This window comes from Rhododendron vialii, chromosome 12a (genome assembly GCF_030253575.1).
Source record: "Rhododendron vialii isolate Sample 1 chromosome 12a, ASM3025357v1".
Lineage (NCBI taxonomy): Eukaryota > Viridiplantae > Streptophyta > Magnoliopsida > Ericales > Ericaceae > Rhododendron > Rhododendron vialii.
Window position 1 is genome coordinate 21103671 of NC_080568.1, and position 17441 is coordinate 21121111.

Consider the following 17441-nt stretch of genomic DNA (forward strand, 5'->3'; position numbering starts at 1 on the left):
TCGTGCGATCTAAGATCTCCTCCACGGGATCTTTCCTCCCTAACCGCTAGCCATGCTCGGTCCCATGAGATCACTCCCCTTTGCTGTCGCAGATATACCGAGTGTGTGCACCCCAATCACTACAACAAGGGGAAAGCTTATCATGCCTGAATCACAACTAGGGTTCGCTTATCTTATACACCACTTCACAATCATCACATTCATCACTGGGCTTACTTTGCCAGTTTTAATTCATCATTCATCATTGGGCTTACTTTGCCAATCATCATTCATCACATTCATCACTGGGCTTACTTTGCCAGTTTCAATTCATCACTGGACACCCGCCAGGTTTTATCATCAGAAAATATCACTAGACCACCGCCAGGTTTTATCAAAACAACATCGCTAGACCACTGCCAGGTTTTATCATCGCAAAACGTCACTGACCAACCGTCAGGTTTTACTGTTACAAAATATCGCTTGACCTTTGCCAGTTTTTATCATCAGAAAATATCTCTGGCCCTATCCGCCAGGTTTTATCATCACAAAACACCTCTGGACTACCCGCCAGGTTTTATCAAAACATCACTGGACTCCCGCTAGGTTTTAAATCATCATTGGACTCCCGCCAGTTTCAATTCATCACTGGACTCTTGCCAGTTTCAATTCATCATTGGGCTTACTTTGCCAGTTTCAAATCATCACATCCAACTCATCACATCTCAAAATCCCGCTTGCGGGCATTCTAAAGAAAAACAAAACTTTCCAATTTATCCATTACCTAGCATCGACTAGGTGAATTCTATTCGCATACCACTCCATGTCTCTAGGGTCCAATCTAGTATTCAAATCAAGTAATAGTGCAATATACAATTAAAACGAATAAAAATTAAAACAACCTACAAGCAAAATAATCACACAACCTTTTATGAATGGGCCGTTGCCCTTAATCTTGTACGGCCAAGATGATAATAAGTAAGAGCTTTTTAAAAGAATTAAAAAAATATATTTTTCTAGGCTCCCATTAATTATTTCTAAGTAATTAGATTGATTAAAAACTAATTAAATACATTAATTAGGTAAAAATATTAGAAAAATTATCTTGACCTTAGTAAGAGTCCTAACGGTCCTATGCAATATGCTCAAGTGTCAAAAGTTTGGTTCGGAGGTTTTCGGAATTAATTTAAATGAAGACGTTAAATAAAGTGGCCAAAAGTGAAGTAAATAGATAATAAATAATTTACAAATTTAAAATATGTTGAGGTTAACAAAGTTTCATCTTTGTAGTGTAAGTAGTCTATATAAAATTACTCGGGCATTAATAATATGGTTTATAAGGTCGTAAAATAATTTTGATTGGAAATACTATAGAAAGAACAATAAATAGTAAATTAAATAAAGAAAATATTTAATTTAACAAGATATCATCTTTGAGATGAAAGGAGTCCAGGAAAAATTAGTTTGGGTGTTAAAACATTGTTTGGAAGGTCGCAAAGATTTTTCGTTTGTAAACTTTGATAGATAACTAATAAATAATTCAATAAATAGATAATTAAATAAAAAAAATGATCTTAACAAGTTATGATCTTTCAGGTGTGAAAAGTCTAGAAAAAATAGTCCGGGCGTCAAAAATGAGGTTTGGAAGGTCGCCAAGTTGTTTCGAAACATTTAAAACAAACTTAATCTACCAGATAAATTAAACTGATATAATTAATACGTTTTATACTAAGATGATATTATATTGTAAGAAAATAATATCAAGTCAGTAGTTTTTCATAATATTAATATCAGAAATACTATAAAATAAATATCATAAGGGTTGTCTTCTTCGTAAATAATTACAAATAAAGTATCGGGTTCAAAAATAATATCATATTGGTGAATACACTTAATGTACTTAAAGAAGAGGTTGGATAAGATTATAATACCTCGAATCGGATCGAATTGGTTTTAAAACAAATCTTGAATTTTGGAGAAGATGAATTCGGGTTCTTTGATCGGGAGACTTTGGGATCGGATTGAGGCTTGTTTGGGGATGCTCTGGATTGTAGGAGTTGATCGGGATGGTTGAATTGAGTTTCGGTTGAACGTAACTATAAAACCCACTTTTCTCTCTCTTTCTTTCTCTCTCTAAAACTCCATGAATTGGAGCTTAGTTTTCTCTGATTTTTCTCTCTCTCTCTTGGACTGGTGGGCGCATGGGGAATATTGTGGTGTAAATTTCGTAGGTCAATGGGGAGGGTTACATAGGTGATTTTGGAAGAGGTTGAATAAGAGTGAATTTAATGGGATTGGGTTCATGGGATTTGGAATGGACGAATTGAGCTTGATTTTAGAGTTAGGGAGGAAGTAGAGACTAAGTAGGAGACGGAGAGACGGAAGGCGTTTGAGGTGAGGGAGGAGAAGGAGTGTGCATGCACGCATGTGTGTGTAGAAAAAAAAAATTAAAAAGAATGCATGTATATATATATATTGCATGCATAATTGTATTTAAAAAAAACTGCATTAAGGAAAATAATTCTAATAATATTATATTTAGAAAAAAAAAAAATTGGGTCAAAAATTCGGGTCGTTACAGATTACTTGATCATGAAACAAGAAAACTTCTTAATTTAAATCTAGGAGGTCGGTGAGACGTTATATTGGGTGTTGTTCGTGTTTCTATAGGGCCGCAATTTAGACACACAGCCAGTCAGAATCATGCATAGCAAAGGAATTAATTCTCTCTTTAGCCAGCAAATCTAAGATTTTCGTTAGTATCATCATGAACAAAAAAGTGGAAGGAATGAAGCATTTGTATTACTGATTCCAAAAGTCCTCTTCAGTTTAGACAGCTTAGGATTCTCAAATGTGGCCCTTGATTAGAAATGCAGGTTGGATAAAAGGCCCATGCCCATATGAAGCACACCTTTAAAAAAAATCTACATTTGCAATGAAACAATCACAAAAATTCATGAAAGTCACCACGAAAATTCATAAAATAAATCACACGAGATTAATTCATATCTCGGCCACAATAATTCGTAAAGAGAATGTGCACCGAATAGTCTTCCCTGGTTGATATTTCTTTGTAGCACCCCCACTTTCAAAAAGCCTCAGCATATCTTCCTTCTGCTTTCTAAATTTCCTTCCCATGTCTCCCCCTCATTCCCACACCTCATGACTCTCTCTAATCTCATTCAGAGCTAGCTGGCCTTGACTTTTCAAGGGTTTAAAGTGAAAATAAAAAAAATGAGGCTTTTTGGTTGGACTATTATTAGAGGTAAAAAAGTTTGAAGGGCCTTGAAATTCAAATTTTTTTGGAAGCCTAAGCAAAAACTCTAACTTTTACTGCTGAAAACCCTATCCAATCAACTGGTTTATACACTTTTTACTTGATAAATTAAACAAATTAAAACAAACAGGTTATTGGATTGTTGTTGGTAGTACTATTTAGGCCCAGCTCTGAGGAGAGGCTAATTCACGAGTTCTAAATTTTGGTCCAAAGTGAGCCCATTTGAGGAAAAGAGGGAAATTACCATCCGGCCCTGTTTTTTTGTTGGGGTTCTATGTGGATCCTCTTTTATTGCGCTATCCCACCCAGACCCATTTCGAAGATGTTTTTACTAGTTTGCCCTCACTTCTTTGCGTGGATAACATATAAACATGTGGTTGATGTTGACACATACCGATGTGGACATATTTGCTACTACTTTTTTTCCATTACAAAGTTTAAAACTCAATATCTTTTATTATATATATATATATATATATATATATATATATATATATATATATATATATATATCAGCTTTTTGTAAAATTTATATTTTTAGACTCTACTCAAAAAGATCTATCAAATAAGATCCATATTGAATAAAAAATTATGTGTATTTTTTTTGTTTTGTTTTTGAAAGTGTGAATTGTGTATTTTTTAGATGTGAATTGTGTAGAGTCTGTGTGAATTTTGAATTTGAGGGGTGTGAATTCTTTTATTTTGGAGAGTGTGAATTGTTTAGAAGAGGTGTGAATTCTTTCATTTTAGAGGGGGTGAATTCTGCATTTGAGATGTGTGAGTTTTTTATTTTAGTTTGTGAATTGTGCATTTTGGGTAGTGAGTTGTAATGTGTGAATTTTGCATTTTCAGGAGTGTGAATTCTTCAAAAGAGGTGTGAATTCTTTCATTTTAGAGGTGGTGAATTCTGCATTTGAGAGGTATGAATTCATTCTTTCATTTTAGAGGTGGTGAATTCTACATTTAAGAGATGTGAATTCTTTCATTTTAGTTTGTGAATTGTGTATTTTGGAAAGTGAGTTGTGATGTGTAAATTTTGCATTTTGAGGTGTGAATTCTGCATTTTAGAGGGTGTGAATTGTTCAGAAGATGTCTTGAAATCTTTTATTTTAGAAGGGTGAATTCTGCGTGTGAAATGTTGGTGTGAATTTTAGGTGTGAATTGTTGGTGTGAATTTTTTGGTATATGAATTTACACCCCATAATTCACATCTATATGCAGAATTTCACACCCTAAAATAGTCTGATCTACATATTCACACCCCTAAATTTAAAATTCACACACTCATATGCAGAATTCACGCCCACAAATTACAAAAACAGCCATAATCTCATCCAACCTGAATCATATGAGCAGAATAGCTATTACTAAAATGATTATAAAAAAAACCCCTCATAATTCACCACATATATCAATAAACAAAAAAAGAAGAAGACATAAATCAATAAACAAACCAAAAAAAAAAATTGACGAAGAGACCAAGAACTCCCCTGAACCACGTCCACCGATGACTCCACAGCCCCCGCTACTGAAGCTTTTTCCGTCCTTCAAAATCAAATCAAACTCAAAACAAACATTAGGGTTGCAACTGATTGGGGCTTCGTACCGGGAAATTTACCAACTAGTTCAATTGATTGGGGCTTTCGTACCGATCTGTTCCACGTACTCCTCCACCCACTTCGGCGGCTCCAATTGAGTTATGTTGAAGTACCGCTCGGGAGATTCCGACGAGGAGTTAGAGTTCCTTCGCTGCCGGTCCACAACAGCATCGCTCCAGAACTTGAACCACCTCGGGGTCCTGCTTGTGACAAAATCAAGCAACGGTGAAGATGAGTGACAGGTGATGCGACGGAGGAGGCGCAACGAAGGTGAAGAATTTGGAAGAAGAACGCGAACAGAGAACAGAAGACGAGACACGTATGAGTGACGAAGAGGCGGGGTATTTTCAGAACTTTACTTAAAACGGGACAGGCGGTGGGTTTGGACGGAAACCCCTTGACAAAATGAGAGATTTTAATCAAAGTAATCTCATTTTTAAAACAATTGATCGGAATACTCTAGTTTTCAAATTATTTTTAAAACTACTCAGTAGAGCCACTTTAAATGGCTCTACTCGAGTAGCGCCATTTAGATTGGCTCTACATGCCATGTGGCGCAAACTCCTGTGCCAGGCAGTTGTATGACGTGGAACTGGCGCCTTTTCAAATAACTCTACTCAAACAAATAGAGCAATTTGAAATAGCTCTACTTAATCAAGTAGAGCCAATTGGAATGACGCTACCTGATTAAGTAGAGTCATTTGAAATGGTGCTACGTAATATATATTGAAAAAACACGGGATCAAATGTGGACAAGGAAAATGGGACAACGAAAGTAAAAATCATTTGTGGTGTAAAAAATTTTGTTGTTAAAATGTGAATAGTGTTTTCTATTTTCTTTTCGGAAAAAAAACTGTAATAGTTCTTGTAGTTACGTGTTTGTGTCAATTTGGTCCTTGTAGTTATAATTGGCTCGATTTACACTCTGTACTTTCCATTTTGTTTCAATTCGGTCCAATTACTAACTTCCGTTAGTCCGCCGTTAGTCCTTTAAATAGCAAAATCATATTGGTCCCCTTTTTTGGGGTTAAAACAGACCCGTTCGGCAAAACAAGCCAACTTCCTTATTTTTTGTCCTTATTCAAATTTTTTTTCTCGTATTTGTTAGTTTTTGGTCAATTTTTGGGGGTTATTGCATCGTCATGACAAAAAGAATCTAAAAAGTAAAAAATTATTATCGAAATTCAATTTTTTTTAATAAAGACGAAAAAATTGGCTTAAGTTTATTTTTCAACATTCCTAGTCATGAATCAGTGGATGGGCCAAGTGTAGAAAAATGAATGGAATGACATGGCACTATTTTTTGTAACCACTTGGGCTATTAAGATATGTTTATTGTAACCTAGTTGAGTGGTTTATTATGTCTATGTATTAGGTTATGACATGGTAAATTTGGAACTGAGTTTATATAATATTCTGACTTTTGGACATGGTTATTTATCATGTTGTGACTTTTGGATCTATATCATGTTGTGATTTTTGGACATTGTTCTATATGCATTTTCAGTACTGTGCAGAAAAATAAGGCATCTCAGTATTTGTCCACAAATTGAACATGTAAACAATATCAGTGGTTATGATGCCTCATGGTTGATCATGAAAATGCTGAATTCGATGGCCACTTTTTGTACAAAATTATAACTAAATTTCTTCTCAAGTACCTCCTTATCAATAGAGAATGGAAGAATGAGCTGTGTTTTGGTTCAGAGGTATATTAGGGCAAGAGTGGAATGAGTAACCATATTCAGCTAAATAAGCCAACTGGCTTATTTTTTTGTCCTTATTTAAATTTTTTTCGTATTTGTAGTTTTTCGCCATTTTTTTGGAAATTATTACATTATCATAACAAGAGGAATCTAAAAAGTAAAAAATTACGATTGAAACCTAATTTTTTTGAATAAAGACAAAAATAAGCCAATAAACCAATTTTTTCGTCTTTATTAAAAAAAATTGAATTTCGATCATAATTTTTTACTATTTAGATTCCTCTCGTCATGACGATACAATAACCCCAAAAAAATTGACGAAAAACTAACAAATACGAAAAAAAAATTCAATAAGGATAAAAAAATAAGTCAGTTGGCTTATTTAGCCGAACGAGTCTATTTTAACCCCAAAAAAGAGGGCCATATGATTTTGTTGTTTAAAGGACTAACGGCGGACTAACGGAAGTTAGTAATTGGACCAAATTGGAACAAAATGAAAAGTACAGAGTGTAAATCGAGTCAATTACAACAACAGGGGCCAAATTGATACAAATACTTAACTACATGGGCTATTTCAATTTTTTCCCCTTTCTTATTTCCTTCGTACTTTAGTTAGGGGAAAAAGAAAAATAAATTCTATCCCTCAAAATGTTAATTTGCTAATTTGTATCGTACATTTTCCTCGCTAATTTGCTAATGACACCTCAGACACTACATGTGATACGACATCAAGATCAGACACTCACATGCACATCTAAATCAATCTTTCGAATCCCAAGTTAATGCCCTTCGTACCCTTCATCGTGTTTCCTTGTTATCGTATTTTCATCTAAACGTCAACATGTCATGAGTGACCCACATTCACATGCCCAAACGATTTTATTCGATTGTACTACGAAGTATCAACTAATCAATCAAGAGCTCAATCACCGTACGGAGGCCTGGAGGCCATTATTCAATGCCTTCAAAAGGCTTGGCGATCAACTTTCAAAAAAAATACGACCTAAAGTTTATCATGAAGCCATTTTGAAGGCAAAAAATATTGGCCTCTGGACCTCCGTATGATGCGTCCCCCATACCGTCATGAAGACAAAATGTTTGTCTATGAAATGGTACAAAGGGCGTGCCGTACGGAGGCTCAGAGGCCATTATTTGATGTCTTCAAGGCTTGGCGATCAACTTCCAAAAAAAATATACCCTAAAGTTTATCGCAAAGCCATTTTGAAGCAAAAAATGTTGGCCTTCTGACCTTCATAGGGTGTGTCCCCATACCGTCACGAAGCCAAAATGTTTGTCTTTGAAATGGTACAAAGGGCGCGCCGTACGGAGGCCCAGAGTCCATTATTTGATGCCTTCAATAAGGCTTGCGATCACTTGACTTCCAAATATACCCCAAAGTTTATTGCGAAGTCATTTTGAAGGCATAAAATGTTGGCCTTTGAACCTCCGTAGAGCGCATCCCCCATATCATTGTGGAGCCAAAATGGTTCTCTTCGCAACGGTACAAATAGTGCGCCTTACGGAGGCCCGGAGGCCATTATTCCATGTCTTCAAAAATTATAAAAAATACGTTATAGCATAATATGCACACAGCACGGTGGGGTAACAAAATCTCAACATGACCTATCAAAAAACAAAAGAAAAAAAAATTCTCAATAGGAAAACAATAAGAAGTAGGAGTATCTAACAATAAATAAAAGATACTCCTAACTTTATTCATATTAAACAAAAAAAATTACAGCATAATATGCACATACATATGTTACATCCCATCCCGAAAAACACCACATTTAATTGTTTTCTAAATGGAATGGACTCACGCCCTCTGGCTCTGTTCAAATAGTGAATGAAATATACCAGACATGTGGAACCCATGAAAGCTTAACTTACATACATACGGAAAAATTTGTCATAGAAGACGTGTCCACAGGTTTTTATTACAACATAAATAAGCTCCAAAAATATGTAAACATGTTTATTTTTCTTTTTCCCCTAATTGAAGTAGAAAGGAGATAAGAAAATGGAAAAAGTTAATACGTTTTAACAGCATAATTTTTTACACCACAATTGATTTTATTTTCGTTGTATTCACATTCATCCCATTTTCGTTGTCCACGTTTGATTGATGCCGTGTTTTCCCAATATATATTAAATGCCGTGTTTTTACTTTTACCCAAGTATTTTGAGAAATAATTACATTTTTGTGCTAAAAAGTGGTTATTTCTCAAAATACTTGGGTAAAAGTGCCAAAATTTTACTTTTCGGATTCCTCTGATCGAGACGAATCAATACGCCAAAAAAGTTTGGTGCAAAACTAATAAATGCGAAAAAAATTCAAATAAGGACAATTTTCAATTTTAAATTAAGTCTAAAAGAACGGAGCCTTAATCAGGTAGGGCCATTCCAAATGGCTCTACTTGAATGAGTAGAGCTATTAATAGCAAATGGCTCTACTTCATTGAGTAGAGTTATTTGAAAAAGCGCTAGTTCCACGTCATACAGTTGCGTGGCACAAGGGTTTGCGCCACTTATCGGGTAGAGCCAGTCTAAGTGGCGCTACTCAGGTAGAGCCATTTGAAGTGGCTCTACCGAGTAATTTTAAAAATAGTTTGAAAACTAGAGTATTTCGGTCAATTGTTTTAAAAATGAGATTACTTTGATAAAAATCTCACAAAATGGGGCCGGCCAGCCAAAACCCAAAGATCGATTAATGTGCACATCTATTTAAAATTGACACAACTTCCATTTTCTAGTCCTGGTGGGTGGATTCGAATCCTCTCGAATTGAATGTTGAAGGTCTCTCGTTCATTTTTCTTGTTCTTTTTTGGGGGCCATTGTTAAACCATTATGAGTTTCATATCAAACTTTTCCTTTGCTTTCTCGTACTTCCCTTCCTCTTCACTGTGCCGGAGCTTTCTCTATACATACAAAACAATGACCTAGATGTCACACACCGTACCATTCGTCTTTAAACAGAAAACACGAACAAATATACTAGGTTTTTAACAATGCATCAATCATAACAAAATTACAAAACTTTCACTAGAAATTTTTCAGATGAATTAACACAAAGTAATTACTGTCTGTAAGAAAAATGAAAAATTTTCATTTAGCCATTTGGTTGGAGGTGAAAGTAGAATGGAAAGAAATCTTCCAGATTCAGACATGCCATTCCACTTCTTTCCGCTAGCTTTGACAACCTGAAATTCACAGATCTTATAAACTAAATCGGTGACAATTACTACAACTAACTAACTAAACTTGATACAAACTAATTCATAACAGACTTTTTTACCGGTTCGCTTTTTACAAGAGCATTTATTAACTAGCACAGTCTCTATAAATGAGCTCAGCCAAACTTGGAGATTCTCGCAAACATATCAGAAAATTCTTACTACTGAAGCCGATTTGTTATCACGAAAATCCTCCTTGTATGACTTCCTGAAATCCTCCCTGAATAATTTGTCTGCCACTGTGGATACACTTCCTGAAATCCTCCCTCAATATGTATATGAGCTTTTGTGTTGGTGGATGGTGAACCAATATCATAATGTGGAGAGATGTTGGAAAGTCAACTTTTTTACCTGCCTTTGGTCTATTTGGCTAGCTAGCTAGAAATGTTTTAGTCTTTAGGGGCTGCTTCTCTTTTTCTTTTTTTTATCGGCGGCTCTGTCTTTGTTGTTAGGGATGTGGTGGATACTATCAAAACAAAGATTTCTTTTTGGGTCTAATCAAAACTATGATCTAAAAGACTATTCCGTTGATGACTTCAAGAGGTGTATCCAAGGCATCAGGTCATCATAAAGAATAACATATTTTTAAGAAGGTCAACCCCAATATACTCTCTATAATTTCTTTCAAAAAGATTTTAGTAGATTAATATGCTATTTAAACGTTGACACAAAATATGAAAACTCATCTAGGACAACTTGTAAAATTTTACCCCCTCCTTTCTCGAAACAATGTCTATTATGAAATACAACAACTTTCGAAGAAATTAATTTTTTGTTAAAAAAAATAGTATATATTTTTAAGTTCTCATTTCGCCTATCGTACTATTTATACAACTATATGAGATTCTGTACATATATTATTAGTTAATATATCAGCTGGTAGAGTTCAGGTAAATTCTAAACACCCTATCACAAATTCCTGGAGCCGCCACTGGGGGGTCCTAGTCCTCTATTTTGGATTTTGGGAGGTGGTTGTGTCCTTTGGGATTGAGTCAGTTGGGCTTTGGAGGTTTGTTGGAGGGTTCTGGGTTTTGTGTCTCAGGTTGTCTCTTAAGAGTAGCAGGGGTCGTGTCTTTTGTAGTTAAGGTAGTAGGGATGTGTCTTAAGTAATGTCTGTACCCATGGAACTCCAATAGAGTGGCTCTGCATATTATGATGGGATTTCATCTGCCTTTGATGCCTTCTATTGAGGTTCAGCAATGCAATGTCTTTGTAGCGTACGTAGATTTTCATGCATATAATGGGGCTTCTCTATGTTGTGGATTTTATCTGGCTGGCTATTTCTGGTATCAGTGAGTCCAGTTTCTGCAAAATTGAAGGGGGTGCTGTGTTGCATGCATGGGGTAATGTCTTTGATGTTTTCAAATAAAGTCTTGGGGCTTTTCATATGCTTGGATATCTTGGTTTGGTTTCCTACAGTTTGGATGGCTTTGGGTCCTCAGCTCCAATTTTGGTGAGATCATATGCTCCTTTTGAATAAAAGTCCTGGTGTGCTCATTCTATGGAGTGCAACTTCTTGGAGTGTTTTGAAGTCTTGGTTTGGTTTCCTATAGTTTAGATTTTGTTCTCCCTATTCTTTTCCTGTTTCTTGCTCTCGCTCTCTTTTTGTTTGTTTTTAATTTTGCAATGTTACTTTTGTTTGTTTCTTGGTTTGTTGGGTCGATTCCTTATCAATGCCCCCTATTTTCTTTGTATCTTTTCTTCTATTCATATATAATTCTCCCTTTGCCGATTAAAAAAGAAATTTTAATGTCTCAAAATAACGGGTCAAACTCCGTATGGAAAATTTAAATAACCATCATCTTTATCTATGCCATGTAAGAATTCATCCCGTCCACATTGCATGCTTATGTTTTCATCCTTGCATTATGTAAATTACTATTATTACCCTTTATTCTATTTTATATAAAGATTTATAAATATATATATATATGTATGCTGTTTTTTTTTTGCTCGTGGACGCCCAAGCGATGTGGTTAAGGAGAAAATGTTTCGCTCCATAATGTTTTGAGTTCTCCTTATTCTGCCCTTAAATGGTCATCTGGGCCTTGTTGAAAATCTATCATGTGATGATATTAGTGCTTTCTTGAGTAATGTTGCTCTTATACCTCGCTTGGTTTATATGGAAATCGATGAATGAAATAGTGCTTGGAAACACTAAGATGTATCCAATGGTGATTACGACAAAGCCCAGTTTAATAAGCAAGAATTTCAAATTAATTTTGAGAATTCGAGTCAACAGGGATAATCACCAAAAGAAGATGATTTGTCTTGTTGGAGGGCTCTGGAGTCCGAAACCTAGAAAGTATAGGGCAAATGTGACGTTGCAATTAGATCAAACAACAAGGATGGGAAATTGGCGAGAATTTTTAAGGTACTGAGATATAAAGCTGGTGGATGGCCTGGTGAAGTCAGCTAAAGTTTCTTCAAGTCTTCAAGAGCTTAAGGCAATCAGAGAGGCATACTTGATTGGTATGGCTTTTGGGCTAGGGTGGTGGAGGTTGAGTCGGACAATATTGAGCAACCAATTGTATTTTGCGTTTATGAGTTGGTGTCCCATTGGTAGGTGAATGCATATATTGATCTTAGCTAGATAATTGTGAATTTCCTTGGTTGGGTGACTTTTCACTAAGATGGGTTCACCGATCAGCCAACAAGGCAACCCATGAAGTTACGGCTGTAGTTTCGAGACAATCTCTTGCCCAAAATCTCCTTCCAGAGGCTCTTCTTTCTATCTTGAGTATGGATTCTTCTTCTTTATCTTTGTAGCCATTAAGGCAGGTTTTGAGAATCAAAAAGAAAAGGGCGGCTTTGATGCTGGACTCTTTATATTGCTCTCGCGTCGTAAGCTATTACGGGAGAGTTGGGGAAGGATGGCATTTTGGTTTATTATTTCTTTGTATATATACACTCAAAATGCTCGTCTAGATTCTCGCTGTTGGCCTCAGCATGTGCCAAAGTGAGTAGGGTCATAATATTACACACAATAGTCAATACACCATCGATACATATTATATATGTGTGTGTAGATGACACTGCTCACTAGAACTTCATTCATAAAAACAACATTGTTCAGCATGTAATGTCCCATCAAATATTCAGTGATCATTTAATTGTGTTCTTTCCATTGTTGTCACATGGACAGGATCAACTATTAGTTGGAAAAATGAAAAAATAACAATCGAATTCAAACGACATCGAAAGAGACAAGAAAGGAAGAAGCTGATTAGCCACATCCAAACCAGCATTCCTTTTGTTGCCCAAGAAAAGCCCTAAGGCATAGTCCTCATAAAGTCGTGTAGCGAATCAATAGAGTTGCTTGGAAAATGTTGAGTTTTATCGGAACTGTCGCCTAAGCCAGCGGTATTTCTTGAATCGGAATTGATGCCTGAATCAAAAGTGCGGCTTGCATCTTCAGCATTGTCAGATTTTCCTGAATCTTCAACTTCGTCTAATTTGCCAGGATCTTCATCGTTGTTGGTTTTGCCTAAATTTTGAGCAATGCCAGTGTTTCCTTTGTTTTCTAAATTCACTGATCGACATTGTTTTCGAATTTCTCCTTCACTTCCGGTTTTCACATCCACTATCGCCAACCGACTCATTGCCCTACCAAACTGATTCAACCATTTTCCTTGGTCTTCAGCCAATCTCTGTACAATGGGTCTTGTCCTGGGGTCCAAAGCCATTGCCTGATCGGACTCAATCAACCCTGTCCCTTTCAACAGGTTCGTGTAGAAACCACCGTCCATCTTGAATGGTGTTTGGGTGTCAAACGGCAAAGTAGTCTTCTCTATATCCTCATTGCTCACCTGTCTTTGGCATGCAGACTTGATATTAGCTGAATCCGCGTCGTCCAACTTAGGGTCTGTTTGGAAAGTGTCATTGTATTTGTTCACTCTGTAAGCAAAATTCGGGCAATGTGCAACGCCGATTGAGTGGGCTCCAGTAAGAACAACCATTTCTTCTTGGGTCAAGCCTTTCCTGACAAAGAGTTCTGTGATTTGTTGAATTGGTGCATTGACGAACGGCACGTTGCTGACGACATCTGCGGCACGGGAAACAAGGCCATCACGGCGGCCTCCCGGCATGTTGTATTGTGGGACCCCGGCTAGTATGGAACCGTCTCGGGTTGCAAAGGACAGGGTGTCAGCGCAGGATACAATTCCAGGGCATTCACTTTCTAGCCTTGCTTTGGCTGTGTCGATGACTTCAAGGCCTCTTAGGAATTTGCCGTTGGCCGGTGAGTCTTTCTCTACTTTTTCCCCAGAAGGGGTGGAATCCAGCAAAATTGAGGCATCGCAGCCCTGTTTGACACATAAATATTAATTTGGCATGAAAATCCTTAGAAAGATTCTTGAAATTAAATGAGATACTTTCTGTGAGGGGTATAATGATTTGAGGAAATATGATTTCTAAACCCCTTCACTGTCCTATCATATTCTTTCGGAATCAAATTCTATGAACAAATGCATGTCAAATTGATATGGCATGAACATAATTATATTCATGAGAGAGCGTTTGGCTTTTTTGGTCTTAAATAAATAGAAGGACCTTAAATTTCATTACCCTAATCATGGTTGTTGTTTAGATAATCAGAAGATTTCGGGAAACTACTCAAATATATTATCCAAAAAGGGGTCTCCATTTACAATTTTTGCCCAAGGATGCATTTTTATCCTTAACTCAAGTATATGATCCAAAAACTTGATTTCCATGCATTTACCCAAAATATTCGTCCACAAGGACGTGATGGACTATTTTTAATAGTTGTGCAAAAAAAGAAGAATAGTGTTTTGGTTTGCAGTGAATAAAACAAAATGGTAAAGACTAAAGTTTTTATGTTTTGACGAATATTTTGAAAGAATTGTAAAACAATCAATAAAATATGGGAGATATCAAATTTCACGAACAAGCTAGATAAATTGATTCACCAATATTGAATTTATAAATGTAAAGGAGATTGTCATTTTTCTTGAGTTATTTGTTTCTTTTGCTGATATGTACAACTCCAACAGCGATCATCCTCATTGATGTTTTGGGATTTACATAATCAAGAGAGGAGGTGAATGAATTGACTTACATTGACAAAGCAATCATGGAAGAAAATGCGAAGAAAACCAGCAGCAACTCCAGGATCTTTTTTGTAGGCTTCAGAGACAACCTCAGCTATGATCTGCTCAGCTTGTGGGCATGAATTCTCGTAGAACCCTACGCGGAGCCCTTTGGGCACAAGCTTAGCCGAAGCTAGAGGAAGAAATATCGAGCACACAATAAAGATTGTCACGATCATTCTAGCTCCTCCTTCCATTTTGATGGTTGTAGATTGGGGTTAGGAGATTGACAATTTGTCATTGAGGGGGAAGAGGGTTTATATAGACAAGGATGAAGGGGTTGGGTGGTGAGGGTTTTAGGCCATTTTTTAGGAGGGAAAGTTGTAAACCCATGTTGAAAGAGTCTCAAAGTTTCTATTTAGGGTTTGGACGAGTGAAAATAGTTTTGTTGACAGCTTGAGATTTCCATATTCAAAATGTTGAAATCGGCTGGACTCTGTTCTTAAAAGGATTCCCTTTGTCATTTCCTGTTTTCGTTGCAAAGATAGAAGGTCAAATGCTTTGTCATTGGTCAGTTTGTCTTCCTTGTGTCATTCCAAGGTTTTAGAACACTTTGACGTCCGCGTCAACCAGATAAGTTTCACCAATTTTGTAAACAGTTTTTCTCTCAAACAATATTGGATGGCTATCATTGTCCCTGACTCCTTTGGAATTGTGAGGCATTGCTCCTTATCCATGCTAAAAATGACTCCGCAAATCTTGCTATGTTAAAAGAAACTAGTGGATGTAGTACTTTATGAGGTATTTGTTGCAATAATTTGTTTTTGCATCTTTCCCCAGTACTATGGGGAATTGTAGATGTGGATTTGAGGTTTGAACATTGAAGTTCAAGTAGGTCGTAAATAGCAGATTTCTAGTACTACCTTGCTAGCTACCTACCGTAGACCAGAGCAGCCATTGTGTGTAAATTTGGATATCTGATTACTTGATCATCAAAACAAGAAAACTTCTTAATTTAAATCTTGAAGGTTGGTGACACGTTATATCGGGTGTTGTTCGTGTTTCTCCAAGAAGAGAGGTCCAACGATACGGCCACAATTTAGACATACAGCCAGTCTGGAATTACGCATAGCAAAGGAATTAATTCTCTCTTTAATTAGCCGGCAAATTTAAGGTTTTCGTTAGTATCATGAACAAGAAGTGCAAGGAATGAAGCATTTGTATTACTGATTCCAAAAGTCCTCTACAGTTTAGACAGCTTGGGATTCTCAAATGTGGCGATATAAATGCCCTTGATTAGAAATGCAGGTTGGATAAAAGGCCCATGCCCATATGAAGCGCACCGTATTTTGAAAAATCTACATTTGCAATGAATAATCACGGAAATTCATAAAAGTAACCACAAAAATTCATAAAATAAATCACACAAGATTAATTCATATCTCGGCCACAACAATTCGTAAAGAGAATGAGTACTGAATAGTCTTCATAGTCTTCCCTTTCTGATATTTCTTTCTTTGTAGTACCCACTTTCAAAAAGTCTCACCGTCCAGATATTTTTCAGTGCCAGGTGGGTACCATGTGGTGCCCGCTCGGGCTATCCATTTCGGTTTTGGACGGCTCGGATTTGGAGAGAGAAAAAGGAGAGAGAGAGAGTGGTAGGGTGAGAGGAGAGAGAGGGTTTCAATCTAGGCCGTCCAACACACTTTTGAACGGTCCAGATGGACTGCTCGGGCACCACGTGGTACCCACCCGGTAAATTTCTCCTCACCATCTCTTCCTTCTGCTTTCTTTCCTTCACACGACTCCCCTCATTCCCATGTACACCTCATGGCTCTCACTAAAATCTCCTTCTCCTTCCCCTTCTCTTCCTCCCAATACTAACTGCAAGAACTCTAATTGCAAGAACTTTTACTGTTGAAAGCCCCATCCAATCAACTGGTTTATGCACTTTTTACTTGACAAATTAAAACAAACAGTTTATTGGATTGTTGTTGGAACTATTTAGGCCCGGCTCTAAGGAGAGGCTAATTCACGAGTTCTGAATTTTGGTCCAAAGTGAACCCATTTGAGCATAAAATTAATATGCACATCTATTTAAAATTGACACCACTTCCATTTTCTAGTCCTAGTGAGTGGATTCAAATCCTCTCGACTTGAATGTCGAAGGTGTCTCGTTCATTTTTCTTGTTCTTTTTCGGGGAAATTAGGCCTCGATTTAGTTTAATAAGTCAAATTTATTTCTTAAGCCTCCACTATTTAATTGTTTGACACTATCAAAACAAAACTATGACTTTAAAGTATATGTACCGCATAAACAAAACTATGCTATTGATAGATCATAGATAGTTTAAAATATTCCGTTGTCGTTAACTTTGATGAAACACATCAAAAAAATATTGAACAATGACTTTAATTGGTTGTTGACGATACAGATAAAAATATGGGTTTTAGTAACTTTGGTGACTATAATACTAAGAAATAGCATTTGAATGGATATTTCACACTTTTCAAACTACTTTGCCCATATATAACATTCATAAACATTCAAAAACTTTCACTCTACAAGTAATTTATTGTATTTTTTAGAGCTGTGC

The 17441-nt window shown here is 36.4% G+C and overlaps 1 protein-coding gene across 1 annotated transcript; it reads right to left on the minus strand.

Moving 5' to 3' along the window:
* Nucleotides 1-12842: 12842 nt before the first annotated feature.
* On the minus strand, nucleotides 12843-15477 carry LOC131311020 (peroxidase 5-like). Its single transcript, XM_058338333.1, has 2 exons — nucleotides 14874-15477; nucleotides 12843-14097 (listed from the first exon to the last, which is right to left on the minus strand). The coding sequence occupies exons 1-2, from the start codon at nucleotides 15099-15101 to the stop codon at nucleotides 13066-13068; spliced, it is 1260 nt and encodes a 419-aa protein (XP_058194316.1). The 5' UTR covers nucleotides 15102-15477; the 3' UTR covers nucleotides 12843-13065.
* Nucleotides 15478-17441: the final 1964 nt, after the last annotated feature.

Bases quoted from the DNA above. Each gene is read 5' to 3' on its own strand.
- LOC131311020 (XM_058338333.1), bottom strand. From the start codon at position 15,101: ATGGAAGGAGGAGCTAGAATGATCGTGACAATCTTTATTGTGTGCTCG. The intron at 14,098-14,873 runs GTAAGTCAATTC...TGTGTCAAACAG, and splicing joins TCCATGATTGCTTTGTCAAT to GGCTGCGATGCCTCAATTTT.